This window comes from Moschus berezovskii, chromosome 9, assembly GCF_049115385.1.
Source record: "Moschus berezovskii isolate FMDL1 chromosome 9, NW_MosBer_1.0, whole genome shotgun sequence".
Classification (NCBI taxonomy): domain Eukaryota; kingdom Metazoa; phylum Chordata; class Mammalia; order Artiodactyla; family Moschidae; genus Moschus; species Moschus berezovskii.
Window position 1 is genome coordinate 45,329,741 of NC_142468.1, and position 15,126 is coordinate 45,344,866.

General features: G+C 42.8%; 1 protein-coding gene across 2 annotated transcripts; it reads right to left on the bottom strand.

Annotated features, from left to right (window-relative positions):
* Positions 1-350: 350 nt before the first annotated feature.
* Positions 351-14,424, bottom strand: LYSMD2 (LysM domain containing 2). Of its 2 annotated transcripts, XM_088839606.1 has the most exons (4): positions 14,079-14,136; positions 13,555-13,635; positions 2,587-2,915; positions 351-1,366 (listed from the first exon to the last, which is right to left on the bottom strand). In XM_088839606.1, the coding sequence occupies exons 3-4, from the start codon at positions 2,913-2,915 to the stop codon at positions 1,324-1,326; spliced, it is 372 nt and encodes a 123-aa protein (XP_088695732.1). In that variant the 5' UTR covers positions 13,555-13,635; positions 14,079-14,136; the 3' UTR covers positions 351-1,323. The 2 variants fall into 2 exon arrangements, with proteins under 2 accessions (XP_088695732.1, XP_055292853.1); XM_055436878.2 differs by lacking the exon at positions 13,555-13,635 and having other exon boundaries at positions 352-1,366; positions 14,079-14,424.
* Between the last annotated feature and the right edge of the window lie 702 nt (positions 14,425-15,126).

Consider the following 15,126-nt stretch of genomic DNA (forward strand, 5'->3'; position numbering starts at 1 on the left):
CATATATTAAGGCATATATGTGGAATCTAGAAAAATGGTACAGATGAACATATGTGCAGGGCAGGAATAGAGGCGCAGACATAGAGAATGGATGCGTGGACCGGGAGTAGGGGAACGGGAGAGTGGGGCAAACTGGGAGATCAGGATTGACATATATATATATACACTACCATATGTAAAATAGATAAGTAGTGGGAACGTGCTGTGTAGCACAGGGAGCTGAACTTGGTGCTTCGTGATACTGACCTAGAGGGGTAAGATGATGGATGAGTAGGACGGAGATCTAAGAGGGAGGGGATATATGTACATATATCACTGATTTATTTTATTGTATAGCAGAAACTGATGCAACACTGTAAAGCAATCATACTCCAAAAAAATTTTAATTATAAATAATACATTGCTTAAAGTTTACTGCTGTAACTCATACACATAAAGACAAATTATGTGACTAAAAAGCTAAGTCTTTAGTCCTTCAAATGAGCAACAATGACTGTACAACGTTCTATAACGTGACTTATCAATGAAATTTAAGCTAGACTTTACCAGTGTGTCTAGTCATAGTGTTGTTTATTCTTTGATATATTCCATGTTTTCACTATATCTGAAACACAAGTCAGATATTACTTAGATCCAAAGGTTACTGGTAGTTGCAATCTATTTGCTTTTAGATTTTTGAAACCTTTTCCAAACTTGCGATTATAACAATAAAGATCATTAAAGTAGAGAAGCTGTCACCATTTAAAACTGTAATTTAAAAATCTATCTAATATTCCCATTTGTTGAAAAAAACTGAAGACTCAATTATGAAAACATAGTTTATTTTCTCATTCAGACTTCTGTAGTTTATTTTTACAAAATAGCAGACAAAATTTGCTTTATAGTCATACAGATCGAAATATATATATAGCACTTAAGTTATAAACACATAGCAAAATCAGCATCACTTAAACAGCAACCGTGTTTTTCACATAATTAGGATTTCTCAAGAGATAAACATTGTTTCAGCTTGAATATGTAAATAGTCTTTGAGGCTTTATGTCAGCTAGTATTTACAAAAGCTAGTCTAAAAACTACCACCACCTGCATTGTGGTGATGAGCATTAAGACACAGTTCTGGTATCATGCCATAATAAAGACTGAAAATCATAGAAAGCCTGAGAAACTAGTGACTTCAGTGCGACTGCTGTAGCTGGAACTAATTAATTGTGATTTAAAGATGTATGCTATGAGAATCCAAAAAGGATGCTTTTGAATCATCAGTTGTTGGTTTCTTTATGATCCAGCCATCTCTTAACCAGGGTAGATTATGTCCCCTGTCATCTAACTGTGATAAAGGGAAGCTGCATAGAGACTTTCTTCATCTCTGAAAAAAAAGAAACACAGCATAAATCAGTGTTTAAAAATTGTATTCAGAAAATACATATATTCATTGTACAACTTAATATCCAGGGTAGGAGTTATATCAACTTATAACATCAAGCATGCGTTGAAAGTTGTACAAAATGCAAACACTAAGGTATACTTCATTGTCCTCATTTTACTGCTGTCTCAGTTATTGGAATAAAGAATAGTATTTGTCATATATTTGTATTTGTTTATACTATATAAATTTATATTAAATTATAAATTAATTAAATTCACATTTATATTTGTTTGTATCTTTAATATTCTACCTCTTTGTCAAAAAGATTTGAGGTACCTACAACAAAAGGCATATATATATAATCAGATGGGTAAAACAGAAATTAAAAATCAGGACTACGGAAAGGAGAAGGATAAAATATATTAAGGGCTTCCCAGGGGGCTCAGTGGTAAAGAATCCGCCTGCCAAGCAGGTGACTTGGGTTCAATCCATGGGTCAGGAAGATAGCTTAAAGAAGGAAATGGCAATCCACTCAAGTATTCTTGCCTGGAAAATCCATGGACAGAGGAGCCTGGTAGGCTACAGTCCATGCAGTCACAAAAAGTTGGACACGACTGAGCAACTAAACAACAACAATATACATTAACCATCAACAATGGTTGGTTGAACTGAGGACTGTTTTGGTTGCAAGCTTTCTGGTAGCCAGGGCAAAAAAGAAAACACAGTAAGTTGTGTCATTCTAGGAACCATACAGGAAGAAGGAAATCGATTCCATAAGAGAAAGGTGTGCCTTAGCACCAAATTAAAGAACAAAGGGAAAAGTTCACATGAGACCTTATTTAGGAAACATCTGGTAATCAATAATAGACAATGTCCTTGACAAGTTTCATAAAGAACAGCATTTTACAAGCATTCTCTAGGACATTGCTTCCTCTGATGGTATCAACTAGAGGTCTACTTGGACACTCTCCAGAATTGCTTAGCTCTATAGTTATGCTATTAAAGCACAGAAGTAAATTTTTATAAGTACCACAAACAAAAGCACTGCAACAGACGATGCTTTATACAGAATCCAGTAGCTCTGTTTACACTTTATACATTAAAAATGCCTTTCTAGCATTAAAATCTAGTTTTAAAGGCAAAAAAAGACAAGTTGACCATGCAAGGACATCTTAAGAGTAATTTACTCAGCCTCTGACATTTTTCCAGGGTATTTTTACCTGCTCTCTTCTTTCAGTTTCTTGGCTGCCTGTGTTGATAACTTAATCTGCAAGTCCAGCCTCTGCAGGAAATCTCTGGCTGATACTTCCTCAGGCTGCATGGGCTGAACATCCAATTCTTGAGGGCTGAGAGGAGAGAGATCTTCCCCAGCCACTACCAGCTCCTCTTCATGAGAAAAACTATCAACAGTTTCGTTTTCTGGAGAATCTACTGAGTTAAGTCCATTAAACAGCAAAGGCTTCTCTGATATAACTGGGATGTTCAAAGTTTTCTTCAGAAATATACAATCATTGGTAAACAGTTTATTTGCCCTTTTAATTTGTTCCATCTAAAATGTTTAAAAAAAAACAGTTACATATAAATAAATCCCAAAGTAGGGCTTATTACACAACATATGCTAAAAATATTCATGAGCAAAATATGCTTTCTCTGGATCTGAGATTCTTGATTCCCAGACACCTCCAGTTATTTCAAGAGATGCCAGAAAATTCTCTTTCACAATTTTCTAAGAAGAAAGACTAACTTTTCCCCAGTTGTATTATTTCCCCTCTAAGGCAGCTTTTACCAAGCAACTTAAATCCCTGAAGTTAAAAAAAGGAAAATATTTAGCAATTATTTAATACATTTCAATCATATATTAACATTTCTATTATCTGATATAAACAGACTTCCAAGTGCAGTGATTTTCTTTATGGAGTGCTTCCCATCTCTAGAATTGTGTTTGGTAAATTTAATGGACACAGGAGGCAGTAAAGGAAGAAAGTACAAAAATTAGGAAGAACAGTGTAGGCTGAGACTGCAGTCATTAAGGCCTCACGGAGAAGGTGGGGTTCTGATTTTGACTCTTTTGACTTTAGATGGGGGCTTGAAGAATGGGTAAAGTGGGACAGGTAAGGAAAGAGGTAGGGAGCACTTTACATGGAGTATCTTATTTTCTCTACCTTATGGATTAGGTACTTGAAAATCCACTTTACAAATAAAAGAAACAAAATAAGGAGATTATATGCCATGGAATCATCATGCAATGGGGAGATGAAGAGGCCAGAATTTTATACAGGTTTCAAAACTCCAAACTTTTTCACAGCCTGTGAATTCCTCCAAACCAAATGGAGATGTAAGTTAGGGGTGAAAGGGAAAATGGAATTTTTATATGTTATCTCATTTAACCTTCCTAACAGTTCTGCAATATTATCATCTCCTCTTTTACAAATGGGGAAAGGGGGACTCAAGAGATTGAAGTGGCATGCCTAGGTCCTCAAATGTGGGTAACTGCAGACAGCATCCTTGGCTGTGCTGGTGCAGAACTGTCAGGGAGGTACCTGCTTAGGTTCATCACACCATACTATCATGCATCTGCAGACTTCTCCAGCCAACTAGCCTGGGAATTGCACCATGGTAGTAGGCTCTTTACATGCACTACACCATCTGATCTTGTGAGATATGTCAACAAGACAGCTTGGAATAATAGCTAAGCACACAGGCTTGGGGATGTAACAGATCTGGTTTCAAATCCAGCTTCACCAACACAAACTGTCTGAACATAAATTTGTTACTTCTCTCATTATGCCTATTTCCTCATGTATAAAACTACCCTTCACAGGGTAGTTGGAGGGATTAAATGGGAGTTTATACATAAATATGCATACAGGATAGAGACACATGTAAAGACACAGATGTGAGAAAGACAATTTAGCAGTAAATGGTACTTACTTTCCATTTTCCTATGAATAAATTAAGGCACAAGAGATGACCGACCTGACCAAGTGTACATGGTTCTGTTTAAGTCAGAATTTCTGTCTGACTCTGAAGTCCATACAACACCAAGATTAAAGTACATGACTAATGGAACCCAATTCTTGAATCCTTTAATGCCAAATCAATTGAGAGAAAAAATTAGATTTCTACTTCAAAGAGCCTGAAAAAATAAGTCAAATAAAATACACCCTGTTCCTCCTGCTTTCTAACTATAAGCTGAATCCACAAAATAGCACATTCAATGCTATCTTTTATTTTTTGTGTAGGGTGGTCATTTATGTTCGTTTCTAGTTAAAGGAGAGAAGGCAAGGGTGAGAAAACATATGCAGATACATTTTAAAGACAAAATTAAAATCTCAGAATCATTAAGTGTCTCTGATCTAGTTTAGGCTTAGATTTGAGCCACTTAAAGAACTTGAAAATGTGTCCAGAGCAGGTTCAGGTATATCCTAGTCTGCCTTTAGGACCTCTTATTTTCACCACCTAGCATCCACATCCTCCATCTCTCTTAGTACAAGGGCTTCCGAGGACACTGAGCCCTCTCCTGGCTCCAGGGTGAACACATGACTCATTCCTGCCCTTTGAAGCATCACGGTACCCAAGCTGTCCTGACAGGTCACAGTCCCACCTCGGAACAAGTCAGAGATGCAAGGAGACTTCTGCTGGGTCTGGGAGGTGAAGGACTTCTATTTTTTCTTCAAGAAAGAGATGGGTCTGGAGCTTCTGGTGGCCATCCTTTTACCACAAGGAACTTAACTACAAGGTCACCTTGGAGAAGATTCATTAGAGCACTGAACCAAAGCCTGAAGCCCGAATACCCTCATGCCCTTCAGGTCCAGTAACAAGCCAGTAAATGCCACATTTTTGGGTCGGTTTTTTTTTTTTTGCTTAGTTCAATTTGAATTTTCTGTCACTTATAAATGCAAGAACCCTCATTGATAACAGCGCCTTTTGAAATACTTATTGGCAGAGGCCTACAATTGCTAATAGTCACTGTGATCTGGAAATAATGATGGAAGACAGAAACAACTGGGAAAACCAGGATCTGGTCATTGAGGATAGGCTGGGAACATCAACCATAAACTGTGAATTCCCTCAGGACAAGACCTGTTATTTCTATAGCTTCCCAGGTCAAGCAAAGATATATACACTAAGTGCTTAGGATGGATGGATTAATAATTAACATAGGTCAGAGAAATTGGAGGAGGAAATGGCAACCCATTTCCATATTCTTGCCTAGAGAATTCCATGGGCAGAGGAGCCTGGTGGGTTACAGTCCATGGGGTCACAAAAAGTTGGACATGACTGACCATGCACGCACACATGCAAAGAAATAGGCCTAAAAGATGAACGCAGAGAAGTAGCCAGAAAGCAGTAGTAAGTTACCTATTGTGTTGGATTTTCTCCCTTTAAACCCACCCTCAGCTTCCAATCCATACCCCAGTCTTCTTGAGCCTGTTTTGACCCCAGGAGGCTGACCTCATCAGAACTGCACTTCCCAAGGCCCCTTGTTCTTGGAATTCCAGTCGGTGCTCCAAAAGAAGGCCACCAGGAGAATGGCCACACCATGACTCTGGGCCTGCATCCTCTGTGGCAGAGCTCCTGTCTGGAGCCCCTTTGTCCACTCCTCCCATTCGCCTCAGTTTCAGGTACCACACTCCTTCCCTCAGCCCTCAGGCCTAGGAGTAATGTCTCCCTGCTGTTGCTAGTCTCGGGTGCTTCACCATCCCTCAATCCCTTAATTCTACTCCCACTTCTACAAATGTCTCTGCATTAAACCCTCAAGGGCCATACCCTTGGAGTACGCTAGCTGTAGTCTTTGGGGACCCTGATACATCTATCACTTAGAGCAAGAAAAGCCATTATAGCCAGGCAAGGGGCCAATGACAGGAAGCACAAGACAAGGGACTGAGTCCACAGCTGGGTAAAGCCAGGGAGTCCCCAGGGAGTGAAGGGCTAGGCCCCCAGCTCTCGTGCATGCCACTGTACCACTGATATAACAACAGAACTGCCTCTTTTAACAAGTCTATGAGCTGCTCCAGGTCAGCGACTGCTTCACCTCCATTTCAGCATTGCCAGCAAGTATTTAAGTTATATGTTGAGTCTGATGATATAGATTCTAAGATGACACACAGATGCCAGCCAGCATCAAGAACATCAGCAGTATCCAGATACAGTTGGCATCAAGGTGGGAACCAATCTAAGGATAGGTAGATTTGAAACTGAAGGTGAAAACAGGTAAATGAGGTTAATATAAGGTTGCAAGCAGAAACAAGGGTTCTGGCTTTACCATTTTCTAATCATACAGTGGAAACAGTGTCAGACTTTATTTTTTTGGGCTCCAAAATCACTGCGGATGCTGATTGCAGCCATGAAATTAAAAGACACTTACTCCTTGGAAGGAAAGTTATGACCAACCTAGAGAGTATATTAAAAAGCAGAGACATTACTTTGCCAACCAAGGTCCATCTAGTCAAGGCTATGGTTTTTCCAGTGGTCATGTATGGATGTGAGAGTTGGACTGTGAAGAAAGCTGAGCGCCAAAGAATTGATGCTGGAGAAGACTCTTGAGAGTCCCTTGTACTGCAAAGAGATCCAACCAGTCCATTCTAAGGGAGATCAATCCTGGGTGTTCATTGGAAGGGCTGATGCTGAAGCTGAAACTCCAATATTTTGGCCACCTCGTGCGACGAGTTGACTCACTGGAAAAGACTCTGATGCTGGGAAGGATTGGGGGCGGGAGGAGAAGGGGACGACAGAGAATGAGATGGCTGGATGGCATTACCAACTCAATGGACATGAGTTTGAATGAACTCCGGGAGTTGGTGATGGACAGGGAGGCCTGGCGTGCTGTGATTCATGGGGTCGCCAAGAGTCGGACACGACTGAGTGACTGAACTGAACTGAATTGAATCATTCCCTATGTCTGTTTTCTGTAAATTAAGGAAAATAATAGTACTTTCTACACAATATGATTATTATGACAATTAAATGGGTTAATTCATGTAAAACATTTACAACAATGCATGGCACACAGGAAGCACTTCAAAATGCTAGCAACTATCATTAAATTTTGTTAAAAGTGAGAAAACAACAAGTAAGGGCAGATCCTAACATGTATTCAACAAATGAAAAGGAGGTAGGAATTTTCCCTCAATAAAAAATATTTCTCCCACAAAGTAAAAATATATAAAGAAAATTTCATATAAACAATCCCAGATGAATAACATGTTGTCACTGACCTGAGGTAACAGCATTAAGTTTTTTTTCTTTTTAAAAACTATTTAATTTGATCTTAACTTATTCTTTTTTACAAGTATAAAGTATTTTACAAGTATTGGTTACAAACTCTATAACCAATAGTAAAGTTAAGGAATGAAACCAGCCATGCAAAAAGTCAGGAGAAACAAAAAAGGATTCTTGCCAGAGAGAGTAGTTACAAGGCCCCAGCTGAAATTTCATGGCTGAAATGTAGAAAGAGCAAGCTGTAGGTCACGCAAATAAAATTTGGATTTTATTTTAAGTGTGATGGGAAGCCATTGGAAGGTGTGTGGAGGAAGTGAGTGGAATGATTTGAAGATCATCCCACTTTATGGAAAATGGATTGGTAAGAAAGAGACATTAGTGGAAACAGGAAGCCCAGTTATAGAAGAAACTGCAGTAGCACAGACAAGGGATATAAATAATCCCAAACAGTGAAATATTTTAATTTGCTTTGGAATGTTTTATACTTTCATCTTAACTTAGATGGGTCTAAGGTTCTGGGAATTTCACCTCACATAAAACTAAGAAAAGTCACCATCCAACCCAAGGAAGAGCTGAAAAACTCTACACCTTTCCCACCTGCCCTCCCTTCAGTATTTCTAACTACCCAATGAGCACTGAAAATAGAAAGTGTGACCTTTTCAGAGTAATGCAGAACTACCCTTTGTTTCCTGAGGGCAGATGACTAGGAGGGGGAGATATAGCAGCCAAATGTTTCCATTTTAAAAGTCTTTCCTAATCAGGACTGAATATCATGACTCAGTGAAATTTACCATCTGCTCACTAAGAAACAGATTACGGAATAATCAAGTAAGAGCTGACAGGACAGCCCCAAGGGCCACTGTGGTAAAATCAGGTGGAACAAATCTATCAACAACTTGTTTTAAATGACTCCCCAGTAAATACACGGTGCAAAGGTGAATTCACTCTGAATTCACAAAACGTCTCCCCAAAAGTGATCTCAATAGCTGCTGTTGGGCCTGAACAAGAACTCTCCCCAAAGGCTATTTTGGATCAGCTTCATCAGGCCACCTACCTAACTGGAGATGGAATATTCAAAGCTTCTTTTTCTTCCTCTCCATTCATTCAAAAGAAAAACAAACAAACCAACCCTTCCCAAAACATTTCAGGATACATAATAAACATTTAACACAGCACTGTGTCATTTATGGAATATTTTCATACACACTCAACTCTCATTTCATTATTATTATCATTATAGAAAAACAAGACTTAAATGTTAAAGGATTCTCTCAAGATCATTTCCTAGTGAGTGCTGGATTCAACCTCTTCACTTGGCTGTCTCCTATTAAATTCTAAGGGTTGGTGATGATCAGACTTCTCCTTTGCCATGTGCTAATAAGGAAAAGAATTTATTTCTTCTCCATGTTATCTCAGAAGAATATATGAGATCCCATTTATGAAATGTCCAGAAAAGGCAAACCTAGAGATTAGAAAGCAGACTCATGGTCACCTGGGATGACGGAAGGGAACAGGGAGTAAGGGATCCTTGCAAGGTGATGGAAATGTTCTAAAATTGGACTGTGATGATGGCTGGAAGGCCAGAGGCAGATGGGCCCCCCAGAGTAAAGCAACTGGAGAGTCATTCTCTATTGATGGAAACTCCAAGACAAGAATAGCAGGACAATTAAGGGAGGAGGCTGGGTCCTGCTCAGACCACATATTTCTCGAAGTCAGGAGACTTCCCTGACCATACATGCGCAGAAAGGCTCCTTGGAGGCCAGAGGAGAATTCTGTCAAGGGATGTTCTACCCAGATGCTTTTTGGTAGAATCCATCCTGGCTAAGAGATGTGTGCACACACATGGGTGGATCCTGAGATACACCAAATATGGACTGTGAATCAGGCAGATCAAAATGACTGGCCACAGGAAAACTGGAGAAAAGGCCCCCCAAAATAATTCAGTGCCACGAGGGCACAACTCAGGGACTCTCCCTCTGAGTCTGCCATGTGTCTATCCACACATTCTGCACTCTTTTTTTCCCTCATAATAAATACTTTACTTGCCTCAGTACTTTCTGTCTTCGTGGAAATTCTTTTCTGCAAAGCCGAAGGGTCAGGGCCCTTGACACTGACCACTGATCTAGTAGCCCAGATCTGGTGCCTTCACTGCCGTGACCCGGCCTCAATCTCTGACTGGGAACCTAAGCCCCACTCCAAGCCACTGCAGGCTGAGGCCACCCAAGGTCAGCTGTACAACTCTTGAAAAATCCTTGAATTGTACACTTAAGATGGGTGAATTCTATAGTATATAACTTTATACTTTGATAAAGTTGCTTTTAAATAAAGAAGGCATGAGAATCTATTAAACCCTAAAGCTACTAAGGGTACCTTAGTACCATACCTCTTACAACAGGTAATACTATTTATTTATGGTTCTCTCCCCTTTGACCAGCAAAGTCAAAAATTTCCAGTAATAGCAGAAGGGGCTAAAGTTCTAAACACAAAAGATTTACATACACTTACATTTCTAACTTACCACACTTGTTCCCCCTAAAATGAAAATCATTTCACCTTTTCTCAGCAAGGTGACTTCTGATAGGAGAAGTGTGAAAAAGCAAGTGGGCTCAACAGCTCATTGGAAGACAAAAACAAGACCCTAGGAATAAAACTGGACAGGAAGTGACTCTGGACACAGGGGGGGGGGTTGGCACCACTGTCTGGAGAGGGCAGAGGTCAGGGAAGTTGTGAGGGGGTAAACAAAAAAGACAAAGTTTGCAAATAATAGCTTCCCTTGCTGCCTCTCACTCACTTTCTAGTTACACACAGGGCTTCTAAACAAAAAGTTTCCAGCAGCTGCCTGATTGGTCAGTTCCCTCCACAGGCTTGCCACCAATGAAAGGAACTGGCATCACCGAAAAAGCTGTAGCAAAATATAGAATACTGGGTTAGGGGAAGGGACTTAATGTCTCAGTGGAGATAAGCACAGCCCGGGAAATTCCAGCCCCAGCAGGTCTGTGTCTGAGATCTGAAGTATATTTAATAGCTTCTCAATTCATCCGTCTATGGGGTCACACAGAGTCGGACACGACTGAGGTGACTTAGCAGCAGCAGCAGCAGCAATTCATCCCCAGTAGTTTCAGTTTCCCTCACTGAGGTCTTCCATGGCCACACCATTTGGAATCGCAGCCACAGCCACCAGCCTAATCTCCTCTCCCTGCTTAATTTGTTTTTCATTTTGCTTGTCAGTACCTGACACATAATATACTTTGTTTACTTACTGTCTCCACTGACTAAAATACAAGCTCCATGAGGATAAGAACTTTTAGTTATTCACTAATGTATCACCAGAAAGGTAGAAGCTGGGGGAAAAAAAAGAAAAAGAAAAATCTGATGAATGATAAACATTGTTGAGAAAGCAAAACAGGAAAGAGAGGAAGGGCACTGGGGTGAAGGAAGGTTGCAATTTGACATGGAGTGGTCTGGAAGGCCTCAAGGAGGAGATATTTAAACAAAGACTTGAAGGCAGTGAGAGAGCAGGTCACAAAGCCAGTATCAGCCACATGACTTGGAGGTCCCAAGGTGGCTTAGCTGGTAAAGAATTCACCTGCAATCCAGGAAACATGGGTTTGATACCTGGGTTGGGAAGATCCCCTGGAGAAGGAAATGGCACTTCAGTATTCTTGCTTGGAGAATCCCATGGACAGAGGAGTCTGGCAGAACACAGTCCACAGAATTGCAAAGAGTCTGACACGACTGAAGCGACTGAGCACACACGCACAAGGAAAGTGAAAATGTGGGGCCACTGTTAACAAATTATTAAGCATTTAAAGACAGCAACAGCAGAGTATTAACTGCAGCATTCCTCTAAGCGTGGGGTTTATGTGACTACACAGGTCCCCCAGCTATGACATGGCCCTGCACACAGCTATCAGGGAAAGTGCTCCCCACAGATGGATGGAACAGCAAATTCAGAGATCCCAAGAAGGGACAGTGCATTTTGAATGAGAAAAGGGCCCATGCTTATAAAACAGGAACATTCCTGGGCTCATTTACTGGATATTCTGATCCAGTAGGTTTGAGGTAAGCTCTAAATCTCAATTTCTCATTGAGTGAGTGAGTGAGTGAGTAAAGTCGCTCAGTCGTGTTCGACTCTTTGCGACCCCGTGGACTGTAGCCTACCAGGCTCCTCCATCCGTGGGATTCTCCAGGCAAGAGTACTGGAGTGGGTTGCCATTTCCTTCTCCAATTTCTCATTACCTACTCCCTTAAGCAATTTAATTTAAATACGTTGTGGGTGATCTTGGCAATCAATATGAGAAACTTAACTAACTCAACTTCTTTCTGTTTAACTGAGGAATGAAAAACCTTTCTGTCTTTTTAACTTCCACATAAAGCCAATTTTCAATGAGTAAATCCAATTAACATCTGTAGTTAATAAGTGCAATAATATCACTTCACTGTTATGGTGAGTATCTGCACTTTTACTAGTTCTGCATAACAAGTAGGAAGAGTCTCTTAAAATTTTATCAGCTGGCGTTCAAAGTCCAAAGTAAATGAGAACCATTGGTACTCAATCAAGAGGGAGGGTTTCTCAGGGAATATGTGGATGAATTTCTAGATGGGAGTGGAGAGGTGCTAGTGGCATTTACTGGGCAGAAAACAGAGATGCTGCTAAACATCCTACAATGCACAGAACAGTCCCCTGAGACAAAGAATTATCTAGTCCCTAGCAGCAGCAGCAGTTGAGAAACACTAAAATAGATTGTGGTTACAGATTATAGTTCCCAATTCACTATATTTGAGCTTAACATCTTAAAATTAAGTCTTTATAATAGTAATGAAAAATCTAACTTACACTTTAATGAGAAGGGATGATAAAGTTATTAGGAACAGGATCTACATCAGCAAAAATAGGGATTAGAAAGCATTTGATCAAAGGTGGAGAACTGCAGTGAACAGACGTTCAGGAGCTCTGAGCAACCCAAATGGAATCATGGAAGGCAATGAGGAGCAGAGAGACTGCTGTGGGTAGGGGCCAGGGAAATGACACTCTCTGGATATCATGGATTCCTAGGTACAGTGAGCCTGGCCTAGTATTAAATAGAAAAGATGCACAGAAACCACAGAGAAAAGACCATCCTTCTGGAGGAATCTAAATGAGAAAGATACTTCTTGATAAGACTAGGATAAAAATAAGGATGGAAATCAGAATACCTAGAGCAAAGCAAATGCTTTATCACTGTGCTAATTCAAGCTAATCTCAATGAATAAGCATTGGAATATTGGAATGGAATACTGGACAATATCCTTACCTCTCATCTGTAAAAAGGAGATTAATTACACCTATCTCCAAGCCTTAGTAGGAAAATCAAACTGAATAACAAGATGGTACAGGACAAATGCAATGCCTGGCACACAGCAGGCCCTCAACAGACGGTGTAGCTGCTGATAACTTCCTAACTGCTTCTTCTGGCTCTGATTCAAACCATTCCCCTTGAATGCAAATATAAGGACTGCAGTTCTATGTTCACATTTAGAAACTCCCAAGCGGGAGGAATAGGACAAACCATGGCACGAAATCCTCGGTACATGTCTGCACAGCAAGATCCCTGATCTCAGACTGTTTAAATGATAGCAGGACCTGCCAGGTAAACACACACCAGCTTGGGTGTGCAAACGAGATGACTGAGTCTCTGTCACTGGTGAAGAGCCAGAAAGAATTTCACTTGCAGAGAAAGATAAAGACAAGATCACCTTTCTTCCTATTGCTGTCTAGGGTGCTTCAGGGAAGAACATTGAAAACTGATACAGAACTCATATGTAAAAAGGCTATCACATAGTTCAGAGTTAATTATAAGTAATTTTAATGAAAAATATGCTCCCTCGGGTTTCCAAGTTCTTCCCAGAGGTGTAATGCAATAGGCCCAAGGCACAGGCACACACGCACTTATAAATTTATAATAAAACACAGCTCTTCAGCTCACCTGGACCACATTCTTGGCCGCTGCTTAGCGACAGGTGTCACATTCACAGTTGCCAGTGAGCCCAGGAGTGTAATTTCACTTCTAAATAAAGAAGCATAATCAATAAACTGTACCGTTCCTGACTCATCATAGTGCTTGTTTACCCAGAAAACAAAATTCTCTGCCCAAATCCACACATCAGTTCGGCATTCAGGAAATACTACATAGCAGTATGACCCGGAATGAAAATCGGGTGAATCTGGGTGCAGGTGGTGCCGATGCCCTCCCTGGTCCTCTTTGGCCTTCCTCACGCGGCGGATCCTATCCGAGTGTGGGCAGGGCATCGGGAATTCGACGCGCCCACCTGGGAGAGCTTTCGCAGCCCGCCCCTCTGGCTACCAGACCGGCTCTGGCGACCGTCGCCGTCCCGGCAGAGCGCGCTGGGCGAGCGGCTCGAGGCCGAGCCGCCGGGGGCAGCTGGCCGCTCCTCGCGCGCCCCGCCCCGAGCCGCCGCGCCCCCGCCCGCGGCCGCCAGCGCTGCTCACCGAGACTCCGTACTTGAGCGCGATGCCCTGCAGCGTGTCGCCGGCGCGGACCCGGTGCTCCACATGGCGCTCGAGGACGCCGGCGCCCAGCGGCGCCCGCACGCTGGCCGTGCTGCCGTACGAGCGGGTCTTGGTGCGCGCCAGGCTCAGCGACAGCTCGGCCTCCTCGGCCTCGGAGCCCGAACGGGAGTGCGGCGGCGGCGGCGAGGGGGCCGAGGGCCGGGGCGCGCGGGGGGCGCCTGCCCGCAGGGACGCAGCGGGCGAGGAATCCGCCATGGGTCCTGCGGAGGCCGCCGGGTCGGGAAGCTCGCCAAAGGGGCGGCGCCTCGTCCGCCGCCACCTCCTCTTCCTCCTCACGGGGGCTGCGGCGGGCCGTTCCGCGGGGGCGGCGGGCTGGAGGCCTCAGTGGGAAGATGCGGGCCCGCCATGGCGGGCGCCCGCTCCGCCGCGTCCGCCTGTCCAGGCGCACCTGCAGGAGGGAGAGCGAAACGAGCTCCGGCTGCTGCCCCGCGGACCGCTCGGCTCCACCCTGCACACCCGGCTGGCCCCGCGGTGCGACAGGCGGAGAGCGCTAAGGTTCCCGGCAGTGTAGCCTCTGTGGGCCCGGAGTCGCCCTCGGTCCCGGGGTGGAATCCCGCCCCGGGCCGACAGAGCCCTACTCTGCCCAAAACAAAACACCAAAGCTTTGCTCTGCTCCTTTATTGATGCCACAGCAGGCTTCAGCTTTCTTGTATCTTCAGCTTCTCCCAGCCCCCATTACCCCAGGACCTCACAGAAAAATTAAGACCATTAAACACACATAATTTCTCCAGGCCTGTCTCAACAGCCTTTCGGGGTACGGTGTCCTCAACACTCCGGGGAGGATAGTGCTTCCAAGGCCTGGTGTGACCTCTAACTAACCCTTCACTCGCTTTGGTTTCACTCTTCATTGCACACCAGTGCCAATTTTAGTCCTGCGCTGCCTTGCAAGTCTGCCTAGCTACAGACCATTCTCTTGGCTCACTACTTAGAATGTACTACCTGTCCCCAATTTTTTCTTATCATTTTC